Consider the following 17,746-nt stretch of genomic DNA (forward strand, 5'->3'; position numbering starts at 1 on the left):
ATACCTAATATGATATAATAAAAAGTTCTGCATTGGAAGATCTTGCACTGACATCAATTAGCGATATTACTTAGTATATCTCTTCCCTCATCTGTGAAATTCAATCACAGTATCTTCTCTATGTCTCTTATCAGGTTTTTAGAAGAATAAAATGAAATTATTAAAATCAAAGTGCTTTGCAAATGAAAAATGTCATGCAAATATAAGGTATCACTAAATGGTAGCGTATACACAAATGCACAAGTGCATCTAATAGCTAACAATTCTTTCTATGTGTCATAATTCTAAGCACTTAACTGTATTAATTCATTTAATTCTCACGACTCTATGAGACAAGTATTATCTCCTTTGCACACAGGAGAAAACTAAGGTGCAGAGAAGTTACTTCAAACAGGTAGATAGCAGTGGAATCACAAAATAAACTCAGACAATCTGGCTCCAGGGTCTATTTTATATTGTTGATATATACTATTTTGTATTGCTTATTTATACTTTCAATATGTATATAACATTTAACTTCACTAAACTACTGACCTGGTTGATTTTCCAGTACTCTACAATCTGAGCTGCGCTGATATTCACCACTTAAGTGCCAACTGAATTCCTGACTGAAAGGGCAGTAGTCAGCAATTTCTACTGAACCACCATAATAAGGCAGATCTTCTGCAGGTACTCCAGTGAGTTCATCAAAGTACTACAAAGAAAAATATATTAGGAAGGCAGGAGAGTAAGAAACATTCTATATAAACAACATGAAGCCCACAGGCAATTTACAGCAACCCTCTAATGCTGTATAATACAAAGGAGATATTAATCTATTTTTTTCATACAGAGTAAACACAGAAAGAATAATATACTACTGGAGGGGTATTTCAAGGTTGTAGTAGTTTTAGAAATAAGCAAGGTAAGTAAATTAGTCTAAGTTAAGTTTTTATTAGATGACAAGTTTGATTAATGTTTTAAAGGGATAAATAGAAAGAGTTTTAAGAGCTGACAAAACATAAAACGAATTCATAAAATTAAGATGTTTTAAATACAATGTACTTCAAATGTTTTTAGGAGACTTAATTTATATGTTGTTTTGAAAAATTTGAGAAAATGAATGAGATAACATATATAATACTTGGAAACACCAAAGCAACAAGGTACCAGAAAAATTTTAAAGATTTCACACTTCATACCAATTCACTGAATTACAGTATTAAGTGCAGAAATATATAGTCACTACCTTACAGTGTCTAAAGCACTCAATGGGGTTATAAACATATGTAGGAAGCTCAAAATTTAGAAGCAATCACTTTAAACTCACTTCTGAGATAATTTCTGACTTGTGGCTCCTTTGTATGGCAGGCAGTGTTAAAGCTTTTTTAGAAATAGCCACTTCAACAAAAAGCTTAAAGCCTACATCAGAGATTCAAACTGAACACATGGGACCATTGTCTTCGCCTTTTAGATACCATTAGGCAAACTTGTCTAGAGCAGAAATTCCAAGCCTTCTAATTAAGTGGATTAGAGTACTTTAGTTACTTTATTTTTTTCTTTTTAAAAAACATTTTTATTTTATATTGGAGTGTGGTTGATCAAGAATGTTGTGTTAGTTTCAGGTGTGCAGCAAAGTGATTCAGTTATACATATAAAGTATCTATTCTTTTTCAAATTCTTTTCCCATTTAGGTTATTAGAGTACTGAGCAGAGCTCCCTGTAGGTCCTTACTGGTTGCTGTTGTTCAGTCGCTGAGATGGGTCTGACTCTTTGCGACCCCATGGACTGCAGCATGCCAGGCTCCTCTGTTCTCCACTATCTCCCAGAGTTGGCTCAATTAATGTCCACTGAGTCAGTGATGCTATCTAACCTTATTGGTTATCTACTTTAAATATATCAGTGTGTACATGTCAGTTCCAAACTCCCAATCTATCCCTCCTCTCACCCTTCCTCCCTGGTAATCATAAGTTCTTTCTCTAAGTCCAAGTCTGTTTCTGTTTAAAATAAAGTTTAGTTATAAACTTTAAAATAAGTTTAGTTGTATTATTTTTTCTAAAGATCCTGCATATAGGCGATATATTTGTCTTCCCAGTCAGTTCCTTTCTTTAAAGAACCTTGTTTTTTTAATATAAAGATGAAGACTTTTGAAACAAAAAGAAATAGATTAAAAAATACATTAAAATAAATACTCTAAATGTCTCTTACCACTACTACAAGGCATTGCTAGATATTAGCTAATTGCTATCAATTAACACAGTTTATAAAGAAATGAAAAACTTTAGTTTTTTCTAACTTACAGAAAACAAATGGAGACTGACAAATTGAAAAACTTAAGAGCTTAACTCACTCTTCCAATTCAAAATGGAGACTTCTTTTTAAAAGGCTGATTCCTGAAATTGTGCCCCAAACAAGTATTACCTGGTATTCCTGAGGTAAAGGTTTTGGAAACTTCTGCAAATTGCACACTGCAACTGCCCTCTGGTCCTGTCTGCAAGTTAACTGCAATGGATTACTTCTGAGTGTGTTACAGTAAGGGTTCAGCATTTGTCTCCTGCAGACAAAGATAAAAATACCATGGTATCAAACTCTAAAGAAGATATTAGAAATCTATTCTAGAGTTTGTCTTTTCTGTTACAATTTCAATGCTTTTAACATTCTTTTTTAATTAATTGATTTTTAAAAATTTTTGGTTGCACTGGATCTTCATTATTGCATGCAGACTTTCTTCAATTGTTGTGAACAAGGGCTACCACGGAAGTCAAACATTTTATGATACATGGAAGTCCAGCGTTTTATGATTAATAGAACTTTCAAATAGTATGAGTTCAGTTCAGTTCAGTCACTCAGTCGTGTCCGACTCTGCGACCACATGAACCGCAGCACACCAGGCTTCCCTGTCCAACACCAACTTCCGGAGCCTACCCAAACTCATATCCATTGAGTCGGTGATGGCATCCAGCCATCTCACGCACCATCCCTTCATTCTTTCTGAAGTTACTTCTCCACTGATCTTCAGTATCATACTGGGCACCTACCGACCTGGGGAGTTCATCCTTCAGTGTCCCATCTTTTTGCTTTTCATACTATTCATGGGATTCTCAAGGCAAGAATACTGAAGTGGTTTGCCATTCCCTTTTCCAGTGGACCGCATACTAGTATACAATATCATTATTCCTAAAGGAACCCTCCAAAGTAGAACTAGTATCTTCATTTCACTGATAAATAAATAGTCTGAGACATTTAGCTTGTCCAGGATCATATAGCTGACGAGGGACAGAGATGGGACTTAAACTTCTCTCTCGAAGGTCAGTGCCTTGCCTATTACAGAAGTACCTGGTAACAAGCACTTCTTCTGTTAAAGATGTTAGTCATACTCTTCTCACCTGGGCTAGGTCTCAAAGCAGTTTTAATCACTCAGAGTTTCTACTAAGGAGTTTGAGGTCTGAGTTAAAAGCCTGCTATGAGGAAAGCTGCTCATAAGCAGTAGCAGGAAACACTGCAGCTACTTTGGGGACAGTTAGTTATCTCCAGTACAACAACCTGATGTGCTAGTGTTGTTGTTCCCAAATTTTCCTGCACCTTAGAATCATTTAGAGAAAATTTTAAAACCTCCATGCCTACGTTGCACTCCATACCAACCGAATCAGAATGTCTGAAGTCAGGAATCAGGCATTGGTATGACTTATAAAAGGACAAACTGATAATTTGAAATTAATCAAAATTAAAAAATTTTGCTTCACAAAAGCCGTATTAGGGCTTCCCTGGTGGCTCAGTAGTAAAGAATCCACCTGCCAATGCAGGAGACATGGGTTCAATCCCTGTTCCATGAAGATCCCACATGCTGCAGAATAACTAAGCCCATGTGCCAAACCTACTGAAGCCCACACACTACAGCCGTGCTCCACAACGAGAGAAGCCATCACAATGAGAAGTCCATGCATTGGAACCGAAGAGTAGCTCCTGCTCGCCATAACTAGAGAGTAGCCCCTGCTTGCTGCAACTAGAGAAAGCCCTAGTGCAGCAAAAAGCACCAACATAGCCAAAATTTTTTTAAATAAAAGGAACCGTGGATGGTTTCCACATATTTTGAAAACTGAATGGTTTAGACCACATTTTGAAAATAGGGACACTGGATAGAGAAGAAAATCAGAAGTAAACTGTTAGCAAAGACAATAGGAGGAAATGTATCCTTACTTTTGTCTCTGCTGATCAATCCAGAATTTACAGCTCCTCCTGACAAAGTCACAGCCCATTCCTCGGCCCCAGTCTAATTTCTCAGCCATGCTGTAATTAGCTTTATACCAGCTGTGGAAATAACCCAAACAAAGCACTTTATATTACTGTTACTTAAAAAACAACTCCAGCGTATCAATTACAAATCTTAACAATGAGCAAACTAGGACCTCAAAAAGGATTTTGGTGACCATCCCCACAGATAAGCATTTACAACCAAAGTCCCAGGATCGCTGCAGCAGGGACTAGGAACCTTTAGTCTTGAGGGAAAATGAGTACTTGAGGGTGTTTTTATATTTGAAAAACACCAAACCACATCATGTTTCCATTGTAACTTTCAAAGATGATATAAGTCACAGAGGAGAAAATGTTTAAGGTGTGGGACAAAGAGTATAAAAGGCAAAGAAACAAAGAGAATGAGAGAAAAAAAGAGAAGGGAATAAACTGGAATTCTGCTGCATCAGAAAAAGGAAGAAATGTTTTAAAATTAAGCAACGCCATGACTTCCCTAGTGATTCATACACTCCAAGATGCTTTTGCATCCTACCTGCATTATTACAGAAATCAGTATTATTTACAGAAGGGCTAGAGAAACAGAGCAGCAGGACCACTTCTGTTGGTCATTGCTTATTAAGGGATAAATGGGAAGAACCTTAAAGAAACCAGCATTATTTATAGAAGGGCTAGAGAAACAGAGCAACAGGACCACTTCTGTTGGTCATTGCTTATTAAGAGATAAATGGGAAAGAGTGATAATAGCACTAAAAGGAATCCAGCATTTTTTTTTTTCAAAAATATGAATTTCCCTACTTGGTCCACTGAAAACAGTAAGAAACAAGGACAACCCAGTAGAAATTAACGGAGTCCCTAGATTGTGATTTCTAAAAGCTATTCTCGATCAAAAGGAGCATTCCTGTGCTCCTTGGAAGACTGGCTAATGCCAGATCTAGAAAACAGAGCATGGGCAGATCAGCCTGGTACATCTTGCCATACCAAAAAGCCTTAGCTATCAAAAACTGAGACTCATCAAAATAAACCCAAGAGCCCACAAATAAAAAGACTCCCATTGGAGTCATTTTAAAACAGTATTCTGTTGCTTTATAAGAAAGTTCTACTGCCTTAAAAACCAGGAATCTCTACATAAATCAATTTCACTTGTAATTAAAAATACTGCTTATATAATCTTTTCCTTCATATCATCATGCCCTCTATTTATTAAAAAATAAATTTCATTTATTTAGTTATGAGGGATTTAGTTTTATTCTATTACATACCTCAGGGTCTCAAACATTTATTGAATGAATGAATGGAGCTGGTATAGGTAATGGAGAGCTAACTGAAAAAAATTTTAAAAACAAGTATATTTAAAAAAAACCAGGTATATTTATCTTCAGTGTAAAATATATTTTTTTAAGTTAATATTCATTTCATCTTAATAGTAATCTTAATATTCATTTCATTTTAATAAACAATTCAAGTAAAAGTCTCACAGCCGTCTTACCCGGTGTCCTCCATTAACGCCAGAGTGATTCGAGAGAGGACTCGGTTCTGGGTATGAGAACCAGTCATTGCTTCATTCTGAAAATCACCAACAGATCTTAATTAGAAGACTGGATTCCTTGCAATTCCCAGTAATTTCCGTCATTGTTTTGATGTATAGGCAAAATGTTGAAGTTGTGAGAGGCTGAAAAAAATGCTGACTTAAAATAGTAAAATATATAAGCTTTCTTTAAGATGACAGACTGAAGCTGAAAGCAAAGTCTACTCTCTCCCTCAAATATCTATATTGTGTACAATTTCCCTGTAATGACAGATAACTAGCATTTAGAACTCCATGATGAAAATGAAGATAAATATATGAAAACAGAAATATTGTAAAAACATTACACTATTAAGGCAAAGTAATGTTGGTGGTTGAGACAGATGCCCAGATAATGGAGTGGAGAATGGAATACTTAAAGAAAATGCTTTTATAACCAACTTTTTATACTCTGTGATCACAAAAATATATACTAGTATGAAAAACAAGTATCACAAAATCACAGGGTCAAAGGAGTTGCACGAGGGATACAAAATATCAAGGTCTACTATCTACCCAATGTCTTAATTAGTATATAATAAAATTCCAACAAGGAGGTCACCTAATGGTAAGGACTTCACTGTCTCTTAAGAAAGTACATTGTATCTTTGGGATGCTCTAATTCTTCTTTTTTGGGTAGGGGGTGTGCTGCATGGCTTGAGGTATATTAGTTCTCAGATCAGGAACTGAACCCACATTCTTGGCAGCAAAAGCATGGAGTCCTAACTACTGGACTTCCAGGGAATTCCCATATTTTGTTAGTCTTTATGTTGAAGGTTGGATTGCCATCTCAAGTACTTTAATTTCATCTTTTTAAAGCACACCTCAAGAACACAAAGTTGATTTCAGAGGAAAGGCAGCAGTTAATGAAACTAGTAAAACTACTACTTTCAAGTCTTCTATTGAAAAGTAAGTAAATTTTCATTTCTGGTCCATCTGTAGCTTTCTAAAGAGAATCACTTGAGAAAAACTGCTTAAGGAAAATAAAGAAACTGAAATTCCCATGTGAGATAAAAGTGTACACGTCTTCCGTAAGTTTCTATCACTGTTATTTTGTGGTCACCCAGATAAGGTCAGTATAAGCACTCATTTCATTCTTTTCATAATTTTGCTAACCTGGATCATGATGCATGGAAACTGCAACCGTTTACTTATTTAAACAGACCTCTAAAAAATATATTATTGTCATTCAGTCGCTAAGTTGTGTCTGACTCTTTGCGACTCCATGGACTGCAGCATGTCAAGCTTCCCTGTCCTTCACCATCTCCTGGAGTTTGCTCAAACTTCCTCTGACCCAGAAATTCCATTCTTTCTACATAAACAGATCTGATCTCGCATTAACTTCCTAGTTCTGCTCCCCTGAAAACCTAATAAGGGTGGAATGTCAACTGTGTTACTAAGCAACAGGACTTCAGGAACAAACATCACCTGATATGCTTCTAGACTTGGGATTATTGTAGATGAACATGAATACCTGTTGGTTAGCCAGAGTTTGGGACTTCTCTGTGTGCAGTGAGTCTTATAGGTATGTCCCTTACAGGTACCTGGAAGTTAAGTCTATGAAACTGTTAAAAAAACGATGGTGGTCCTTATTTGCAACATGGTACTTCTAAACCAGGCTGGTTCTTGTACACCTGTTATGGTCTTGTGCTTATCATGTTTGAGCCAGAGAGAGAAGGGAAGAGGCATGGATGATAGCCCTAGTGTGTAGAGCACAAGAGAAATGCCTGACTGCCATGCTAGCATGCTGTACTTTCTCTCTTGTATCCTTCTAGTATTTTTTGAATGTGACCTGTTTAGGGTTCACAGGTTTGACTGCTTTTTGAACCTAAGAACACACTGGAATGCCACTCCTGTACGGCACTGAAGATATAAATAAATCACCCATCATAACATTTTTAAGATAAAACATTTAAAACATAATTATTCACTGACATAGGATTATTGTCACATTCATATAATACTATGGTGGTTTAGTCACTAAGTTGTGTCCGACTCTTGTGACCCCAGGGATTGTAGCCCTCCAGGCTCCTCTGTCCATGGGATTCTTCGGGCAAGAATACTGGAGTGGGTTGCCATTTCCTTCTCCACATATAACACTATGTAGCTATTTAAAAATAAATAGATCCAAGTATAAAGTATATTCTACTAATGGATATACTTCTTTAATGTGAATGAGCTCATATGAGACTAGCAAATAAGGAAATCACATCAGTATAAGATGGAATCATGTTGGTTCATAACGATTTCTCCTGGTTTTTAATGTTTTATGCAGTGGAGCAACAGCAGCTAAATGAATCCCTTTGCTGTGTAACTGAAACTAACACAGCATTGTTAGTCAACTCTATTCCAATATAAGATAACAATTAAAAAACAAACAAAAACCAAAATACACCAAGACACCTGAACACAGCAAAAGAGGAATGCTGTGCTGTGCGTGAAGTTCCATGCTCTTCCAATTGGCTCGGGAGGGCCAGAGGCTCTGTCTTAGAAGTACTTGCTGCACTGTTTTTGTACACTTTACTCTTTTTACATTTTACTCTTGTCCCCATTATTTAGATTTATATATAGTCTCCCATCCATCTCCCACTGCTTTTTGCTGTTGTTTAAGGTAAAAGAAATATTAAAGTAAATAAATATAGAAGCTTATTTATTGGAAATACAATGTGTTTTTAGACTGAGCTAGTACTTTTATTATGACATTGCTTTTGTTAATGACTTGGTATTTGTGTTTCCCACAAATTGTTATTTTTTATTTTGAAGAAAGAGATTGCTTAGGAAAGCATACACTGTATTACAGCAGAAGCATCTGTAATTCCTTAGAAAGTATATCGTTAAATGGAAAAAGCTGCAGAAATGCATGAACCTATTAAAAAAAAACTACGTTAGTGTATCTATTTTCTTAAAGAAAAAATATGTCTAGTGACATTTTCAAATAAACTGACCTCTAATAACCGCTTTTCCCAGTGGTTGAGCTCAGTGCCCATACCACCTTGATTTTCAAGTTCCATTCCCTCAAGAATTGGACAGTTAAAGTGTTTTCGTGCTTCATCCTAAGAATCAGAAAATAAATAAATAAATAAACCCACAAAAGTACAACATAATGGCAAACTCCTTATCACACTGGATAAGATAAAGTAGCCACTAAGGAATTACTTTGATGAGAAGACAGAATGCCTTTTAAAAATATAGCTTTTAATATAATGAAATATTTTGACACTGTCACACTTTTCTTTGCTATTGAACTACTATTCTCTTATTATTTTTTCCTCTATTTGAAGATTTTGGCTAAGTTATATATTTTTAAAAGTTACAGACTGGTATGATTGCCATTTGTAACTTTTGTGTCAACAATGATTTTAACGCAGGTATAAACTGCTCATATTATGGACATAGTCTTTGTTGAGAAAAATAAGTTGTTCATTAGAAAACAATTTTGTTCTTTTGGTTTCATCTGTACATCAGTTAAGAGTATGAAGTATAGGGATGGGCGGTACTCCGAGAGCAGCGCAGAAATTCAGAGGTCAGAAAGAGCTGTATGCAGTTAAGAGTTGGGTTAGGGAGAATAGGTTTCTGTCATTAAATAAATGAGTGAGATGATTAATTTTATGTATCAACCAGGCTGGGGCAAAGTGCCCACATATTTGATCAAACATTATTCTGAATGCTTCTGTGAAGGTGTTTTTGGATGAGATTAACATTTCAATTAGTGAACTTTAAGTAAAGCTGATCACTTTCTGTAACATAAATGGGCCAGTCAGTTGAAGGTCTTCATAGAACAAAGACTGACTTCACCCCTGAGCAAGAAGGAATTTTACCAGTTGACTGTCTTTGGACTCAAACTGCAACTCTTCCCTATTTCTTCAGGTTGCCAGCCTACCTCATCAGATTTTAGACAGAGAGTAAACCTCCACAACTACATCAGCCACTCCTTAAAATAAATCTCTTCATCTCTTTCTCTCTCAACAAACACATCCTGCTGGTTCTGTTCCTCTGGAGACCCTCCTGAATAAAACTGATTCCAAATGACATGACCAGCAATTATGCAAACAGTACAAGTCATCCTAAGGGATATCACAACAGAGCACTGGTATAACAACTTAAAGCAGTGGGTAGACTGGAGCCGTTAAGTCAGTCACTGCTAAATTTTTCTTCCTCAGATATCTCTTGGCCTGCAGCTTTACTATACTGCCTTTATGTTTCCTACTACAAGCTTTGAAATTTAATCATTAGTCTTAAACAATAATGATTAGTAAAGAAAGGACCATAATGAATGAAAAGAGCAGACGGCTCATGAGACATGAAGCTCAGTAATACTCACAACAACACGAGGTGTTACTAGAAGATTAACAGTGTGAGGAACTCTCTTATTATCGCGAATTTCCCATAATCTCTCCACTTTTCGAACTACTTTATCACTCCATTGATATAATCCAAGACTGCAATTAAAGAATAAAAATACAGTCCTTCTTGCAAATTTGTCACTTTAAATGCAGAAGTGTTTACGAATATCAATATGAAATTAAAATATCTGACCTTATATTTGACACCAAGTGCAAGCAAAGACTTGATACCATTTTCTAATTTAATCTTTTCAGTAACTTTAAGAGATTATCATCACTACTTTGCAGATAGAGAGACAGAAGCTTATAGAGATGAAGTAACTTGCTCAAATTCAAATAGCTAATACTGGGCTAAGATGACAGTGAATTATTTCCTCTTAACAAATTTATTGGATAAAACAAAAGCATGTCTAGAGAGATCTAAGTACTGTATATAACAAGATGTAACAGAAGGTGACATTTTAACTTAATTTTGATGTTGTTGTTTAGTTACTAAATTGTCTGACTCTTTGCAACCCCATGGACTGTAGCCTCTGTCATGAGAGGACAGGTTCCTGTGTCCATGAGATTTCCCAGGCAAGAATACTGGAGTGGGTTGCTATTTCCTTCTCTAGGGGATTTTCCCAACCCAGGCACTGAACCTGTGTCTCCTGCATTGCAAGCAGATTCTTTACTGCTGAGCCACTGGGGAAGCCCTTTAACTTAGTGAGAAAGTATAATTTACTTAACAATTGTGCTGTAAAGTAAATTATACATTTTATAATTGGTTATCCAACAAGAAAAAATATCCCTATTTTAGGGATAAAATCCCTTATTTTACTCCATATACAGAAATAAATTCCAGACAAATGACAGTAAAAATGGAAGAGTAAGGACCACTGAACTTCATGAAATCAAAAAGGAAAGTTTCAAAATTAGCCAAATGAATTTTTCTCAGAACTCTGGAAATTAACCAAAGGCTTGCAGCAATCCAGGAAGCACTTCTTTAAGAAAAATGGATGAATCTCAGTAAAAACAGCAAGCTTTGTGGCAGTTTCCCATGCCCTCTCTTCAGTTCTATAGCAGCCTTGAAAACCAACAGCCCACAGTCATGGTGAAAACCAGCAACCTGGCAGCCAGAGGGTACAGAACAGGGTCAACTGGCAGAATGTATTAAAAAACAAAATGATTCAACTATGCCTACAAGATACACAGTTCACACTCAAGGATACAAATAGGTTGAATATAAAAGGATTAAAAACATGTATCATGCAAACAGTACTCAAACAAAGAGCTGGAACATTTATACTAATATCAGACAAAATTGTTACTAGAGACATTTTATAATGAAGGAAGGGTCAGTCCACCAAGAAGACATAATAAACATGTATTCCGTTCCATTCCGTTCAGTCACTCAGTCGTGTCCGACTCTTTGCGACCCCGTGGACTGTAGCCTACCAGGCTTCTCCGTCCATGGGATTCTCCAGGCAAGAATACTGGAGTGGGTTACCATTTCCTTCTCCAGGGGATCTTCCCGACCCAGGGATCGAACCCAGGTCTCCCGCATTGGAGGCAGACGCTTTAACCTCTGAGCCACCAGGAAAGCCCTAATAAACATGTATATACCTTACAAAAGAACCCCAAAATACATGAAGCAAAAATAAATTCTAAATGGATTAAAGCTATGAACATAAAAATTCAAATAATAAATTTACCAGAAAAAATTTAGAATATTTTTATAATCTTTTAGAGCAGAAGAAACTTTCTTAAGCAAGAAAATAGATAAACTTAATAATGTAAAATTTAAAAACTTTTCTGCATGGTAAAAATACGATAAAAAAGTAAATGGGAGAAAACAATCTCATTTTGGAGAATCTATCTTGCACAAATAAAAGCACTACCACAAAAGCGTTATATTAATTATAGAAAATTATAATGGTCATCAATTTTCATTTTTGCCTATAACCTGCATCATTATTTTCTGGCTTTTTCCAAGATTACTTCTGCCATTGACCCTATGAATCTCTCATTCTCAACAATAAAACAGAATATAAAGAAATTAGTTTTCCCACCATTATTTTATGAAGATTTTATATATTATTCAAAGAATTATATGGTAAACACTTCATACCCAATAACTGTTACTTATTAATCCTTTGTTTTATTTGCTATATATCTGTTCATCTACTCATGACTTAGAAAGGTCATTCTTAATTCCTTTTCTTTTTCCACAGCAAGGCAATGTTTAAATATAAATAGTGAACAAAGCCAGAAGGAAAAGAAACAGTGTTTACAGTATTAATAATTCCAATATTCTCTTCACCATTCACATTTCAAGATTAATGGCTTCTCCAAATTAAAAGGTTAGGGCCAAATCCAACTCTATGTCTACCATCTGAATTTCTTATTACTCTGTTATCTCCATTTATACTGTAAGATTTTCTGCTTTTAAGGAATATCCAAAATGTAAGAAAGCACTGCAATTATCAGCTTAATAATGGTTCTTACGTGTGGGTATCTCTCTCCTCATCACTACATAGATGTTCCCACTCTCACTACTTATGTGTTTCCCATAAAGACCACGATTCTTAGGAAAAGACCAGACTTCTTCCATACTACCAAACAAATACAATCTAGGAAGTAAAATATCTATTTCTACATTACAATTTTGTTTTTTAACATGTACTCTAAAAAACTATGATGAATAAAGTATTATGTTTTTAATAATTATGCACTTCCAGCTGCCTATAAGTGAGAAGAGAAGGAGGTGACAGAGGATGAGATGGCTGGATGGCATCACTGACTCAATGGACATGAGTTTGAGCAAACTCAGGAAGACAGTGAAGGACAGAAAAGCCTGGTGTGCTGAAGTTCATGGGGTCACAAAGCAGACACAACTGAGTGACTGAACAGTAAGTTACCTAAATGGAGATCTTCATATGAGAATTAATTTTTTATTCTATATCTGTTTACCACTCACTACTCTAATTATGGAATAGTGTCAGTACCCTGAGGTTTTCTTATGTGCCTTCTCAATCTGTTCAACTTGCATGGCATTTAATAGCCTATGGCTTCAAGTAAAATTACTCATCTGTCTTTTATCATGGACTGTTTTTAAACTCCATACAACTAGACTATGACTTCTTTTGTTCAACCCTATAACTACTATATTCGTTCACATGATTACATGCAGCAATAATGTGTTCTTTTCAGGGCCTTGTAGTTTTTGATTATAGGAATATATTACAATTTATTTATTCATTCTTCTACTGATAGACCTTTGGGTGGTTTCCATTTTTTATTAATAACAAAACTGCCATTAACATTCATGTACATGTCTTTTTGTGGACATGTGCTCTTAAATTAGATATATAAATCCATGCAAATGGTTATAGTTCTGGGACTGATAGTCTATATAAAATTCATAATCTTTTTTTTTGGTATTTCTTAGTATTATTTCTTTTAGGCCCTGAATTTCTAGATCACTGCTAACATGCGAAATAAAATATAGTTTTAAAAAACTGTAAAATACAGTTTACAGTTAACATGTAAACATTGCAATGTATAGACAATAATTATTAATAAACCAAAATATAACCAACCCATATTCTCCCATGGCCTGACTCTCCTGTAAAGTAATATAAGCTACTACAGAGTGGTGGAAAAGAGCTCTGCTGGCAAGAAGAGTTTTCACTCTGGGTAAATCACTTAAGTTTTCTCCATCTCATTTGTTATAATAATATAGGATATACAATCTTAGGCTAGCCATAAAGCCACTATTATTTGTAGAAATTTAACATACAAGAATTCTCAGGTTCTAGTCTTAGCATCCTCCTAAAAGAGAATAAGAACAAAAAACCCAAATACCTATAGTTAAAAGGTGGGAGACCATCTGCAAATCTTGAAGTTAAAGGATTTCCATCTTTATCATGGTAGAATGCAAATAGCCCAGCAGAGAAACCCTGTAAGAAAAAGTTCAAAATGTCTTACAGTGAAAAATATCAAATCTGACTATAGATATCATAACATGCCACTATTAAAAGAAAACACTGATATAACCACATAAAAGCATCATGGCAATACTTCTGTAGGAACTTGCCATATACTGGAAAAGGACTGAAATTGTTTCATATTATGAATTTTAAATTCCAATTACTTGAGATAATTCTAAGTGAAAAAATCAAAAGCAATAGTAAAGACATTCTTTGGTTGGTATAGACAACGCATTTGTTTAAAGATGTGTTTATCACAGGTGGTCCTCTTTACATGAAATTACTAATAAACTCTACACCTGCAACCAGGGAATGCTACTATTGAGAATAATTAACAATACAATTCAGAGCAGGGGAGTGCGCTCGTAAGAATACTCATAAAAATTCAAAGACTTTGATCCCAAAGTCCATACTTAATATATATCTATACATAAAAAATGACTATAAATGCATATGTAGGGGGATGTATACTCTGTAAAAAAAGACTGGAAACATATATAGAAATGTTAGCTGTAGTTCTTTTGGTGGTAACATGTAAAATCATCTGTATTTCTAAAGATTTTCTTTACAGTGTGAATTTGTTTGTCTATAATCACATTTTTAGACAATATTTTTAAGAAGTCTTCAATTTTAAAAAGATAACAGATACTTTACATAAACGTATACAAAGTCCCATTTGCTATTCTCCCCCCTCCCAAATAAGATGAGGAAATGGGCAAAAAAAAAAAAAGAAAAAAAAATTATTGACATTGGACATCTCCTGTTTCATGCCTAAGATTTCTTTTCTTACTTTCTTTCCTAACCTAAATAACTAAAAAAAAAAACCCTTTTGTAACTACTAATTTAAGCATGTTTTAACACTGAAAATATGCTATAGTTTATATTCAAATAATTAATAATCACAAATGATCACGTAATCAATTTCTTTGCTTACATAACTGTGGTCTCTGTCTCATTCAAGGCTTGCCAAAATGATTAATGGAATCCAGAGTATTCCTTTAATTCCTATATTTCTTTTTTTTTAATCTCTGAAGATGCAAAGGGTATTTAATGGAGTCAGCTAAGAAAATCTAGTTTTTCATATACAATTCATTGAGGTAATATGAAGCTTAAAATAGTATGATGTGCCTCATCCTTTCAGTTCAGTTCAGTTCAGTCGCTCAGTCGTGTCCGACTCTTTGCGACCCCGTGAATCACAGCACGCCAGGCCTCCCTGTCCATCACCAACTCCCGGGGTTCACTCAAACTCATGTCCATCGAGTTGGTGATGCCATCCAGCCATCTCATTCTCTGTCGTCTCTGTCTCCTCCCACCCCCAATCACTCCCAAAATCAGAGTCTTTTCCAGTGAGTCAACTTGTCGCATGAGGTGGCCAAAGTTTTGGAGTTGCAGCTTTAGCATCAATCCTTCCAGTGAACACCCAGGACTGATCTCCTTTAGAATGGACTGGTTGGATCTCCTTGCAGTCCAAGGGACTCTCAAGAGTCTTCTCCAACACCACAGTTCAAAAACATCAATTCTTCGGTGATCAGCTTTCTTCACAGTCCAACTCTCACATCCATACATGACCACGGGAAAAACCATAGCCTTGACTAGACGGACCTTGTTTGGCAAAGTAATGTCTCTGCTTTTTAATATGCTATCTAGGTTGCTCATAACTTTCCTTCCAAGGAGTAAGCGTCTTTTAATTTCATGGCTGCAATCAGCATCTGCGGTGATTTTGGAGCCCAAAAAACTAAAGTCTGACGCTGTTTCCACTGTTTCTCCATCTATTTCCCATGAAGTGATGGGACCAGATGCTATGATCTTCGTTTTCTGAATGTTGAGCTTCAAGCCACCTTTTCACTCTCCTCTTTCACTTTCATCAAGAGGCTTGAGTTCCTCTTCACTTTCTGCCATAAGGATGGTGTCATCTGCATATCTGAGGTTATTGATATTTCTCCCGGCAATCTTGATTCCGGCTTGTGCTTCTTCCAGCCTAGTGTTCCTCATGATGTACTCTGCATATAAGTTAAATAAGCAGGGTGACAATATACAACCTTGACGTACTCCTTTTCCTACTTGGAACCAGTCTGTTGTTCCATGTCCAGTTCTGATTGTTGCTTCCTGACCTGCATACAGGTTTCTCAAGAAGCAGGTCAGGTGGTCTGGTATTCCCATCTCTTCCAGAATTTTCCACAGTTTATGGTGATCCACACAGTCAAAGGCTTTGGCATAGTCAATGAAGCAGAAATATATGTTTTTATGGAACTCTCTTGCTTTCTCCATGATCCAGCGGATGTTGGCAATTTGATCTCTGGTTCCTCTGCCTTTTCTAAAACCAGCTTGAAAATCTGGAAGTTCACGGTTCACATATTGCTGAAGCCTGGCTTGGAGAATTTTGAGCATGACTTTACTAGCGTGTGAGATGAGTGCAATTGTGCGGTAGTTTGAGCATTCTTTGGCATTGCCTTTCTTTGGGATTGGAATGAAGACTGACCTCTTCCAGTCCTGTGGCCACTGCTGAGTTTTCCAAATTTACTGGCATATTGAGTGCAGCACTTTCACAGCATCATCTTTCAGGATTTCAAAGAGCTCAACTAGAATTCCAGCACCCCCACTAGCTTTGTTCATAGTGATGCTTTCTAAGGCCCACTTGACTTCACATTCCAAGATGTCTGGCTCCAGGTGAGTGATCACGCCATCGTGATTATCTTGGTCGTGAAGATCTTTTTTGTACAGTTCTTCTGTGTATTCTGTCCACCTCTTCTTAGTATCTTCTGCTTCTGTTAGGTCTATACCATTTCTGTCCTTTATCGAGCCCATCTTTGCATGAAATGTTCCCTTGATATCTCTAATTTTCTTGAAGAGATCTGTTTTTCCTATTCTGTTGTTTTCCTCTATTTCTTTGCATTGATCACTGAGGAAGGCTTTCTATCTCTCCTTGCTATTCTTTGGAACTCTGCATTCAGATGCTTATATCTTTCCTTTTCTCCTTTGCTTTTTGCCTCTCTTCTTTTCACAGCTATTTGTAAGGCCTCCTCAGACAGCCATTTTACTTTTTTGCATTTCTTTATGGGGATGGTCTTGGTCCCTGTCTCCTGTACAATGTCACGAACCTCCGTCCATAGTTCATCAGGCACTCTTATCTATCAGATCTAGTCCCTTAGATCTATTTCTTACTTCCACTGTATAATCATAAGGGATTTGATTTAGGTCATATCTGAATGGTCTAGTGGTTTTCCCTACTTTCTTCAATTTAAGTATGAATTTGGCAAGAAGGAGTTCATGAACTGAGCCACAGTCAGCTCCTGGTTTTGTTTTTGCTAACTGTATAGAGCTTCTCCATCTTTGGCTGCAAAGAATATAATCAGTCTGATTTCGGTGTTGACCATCTGGTGATGTCCATGTGTAGAGTCTTCTCTTGTGTTGTTGGAAGAGGGTGTTTGCTATGACCAGTGGGTTCTCTTGGCAAAACTCTATTAGCCTTTGCCCTGCTTCATTCCGTGCTATAAGGCCAAATTTGCCTGTTACTCTAGGTGTTTCTTGACTTCCTACTTTTGCATTCCAGTCCCCTATAATGAAAAGGACATCTTTTTTGGGTGTTAGTTCTAAAAGGTCTTGTAGGTCTTCATAAAACTGTTCAACTTCAGCTTCTT

General features: G+C 36.1%; 1 protein-coding gene across 2 annotated transcripts in view; it reads right to left on the reverse strand.

Annotated features, from left to right (window-relative positions):
* The window catches only part of LMLN (leishmanolysin like peptidase), a 53,225-nt gene that overhangs the window by 16,201 nt on the left and 19,278 nt on the right, over positions 1 to 17,746 (reverse strand). For both annotated transcript variants that reach the window (XM_055398531.2, XM_055398602.2), the window contains 7 exons: positions 13,984 to 14,078; positions 10,116 to 10,233; positions 8,740 to 8,847; positions 5,717 to 5,793; positions 4,177 to 4,287; positions 2,401 to 2,533; positions 535 to 694 (listed from right to left, as the gene is read on the reverse strand). In XM_055398531.2, the coding sequence (XP_055254506.2) occupies positions 535 to 694; positions 2,401 to 2,533; positions 4,177 to 4,287; positions 5,717 to 5,793; positions 8,740 to 8,847; positions 10,116 to 10,233; positions 13,984 to 14,078 (802 nt within the window). The remainder of the gene's footprint in view (positions 1 to 534; positions 695 to 2,400; positions 2,534 to 4,176; positions 4,288 to 5,716; positions 5,794 to 8,739; positions 8,848 to 10,115; positions 10,234 to 13,983; positions 14,079 to 17,746) is intronic.

The sequence above is a fragment of the Moschus berezovskii genome, chromosome 1 (genome assembly GCF_049115385.1).
Source record: "Moschus berezovskii isolate FMDL1 chromosome 1, NW_MosBer_1.0, whole genome shotgun sequence".
Classification (NCBI taxonomy): Eukaryota; Metazoa; Chordata; class Mammalia; order Artiodactyla; family Moschidae; genus Moschus; species Moschus berezovskii.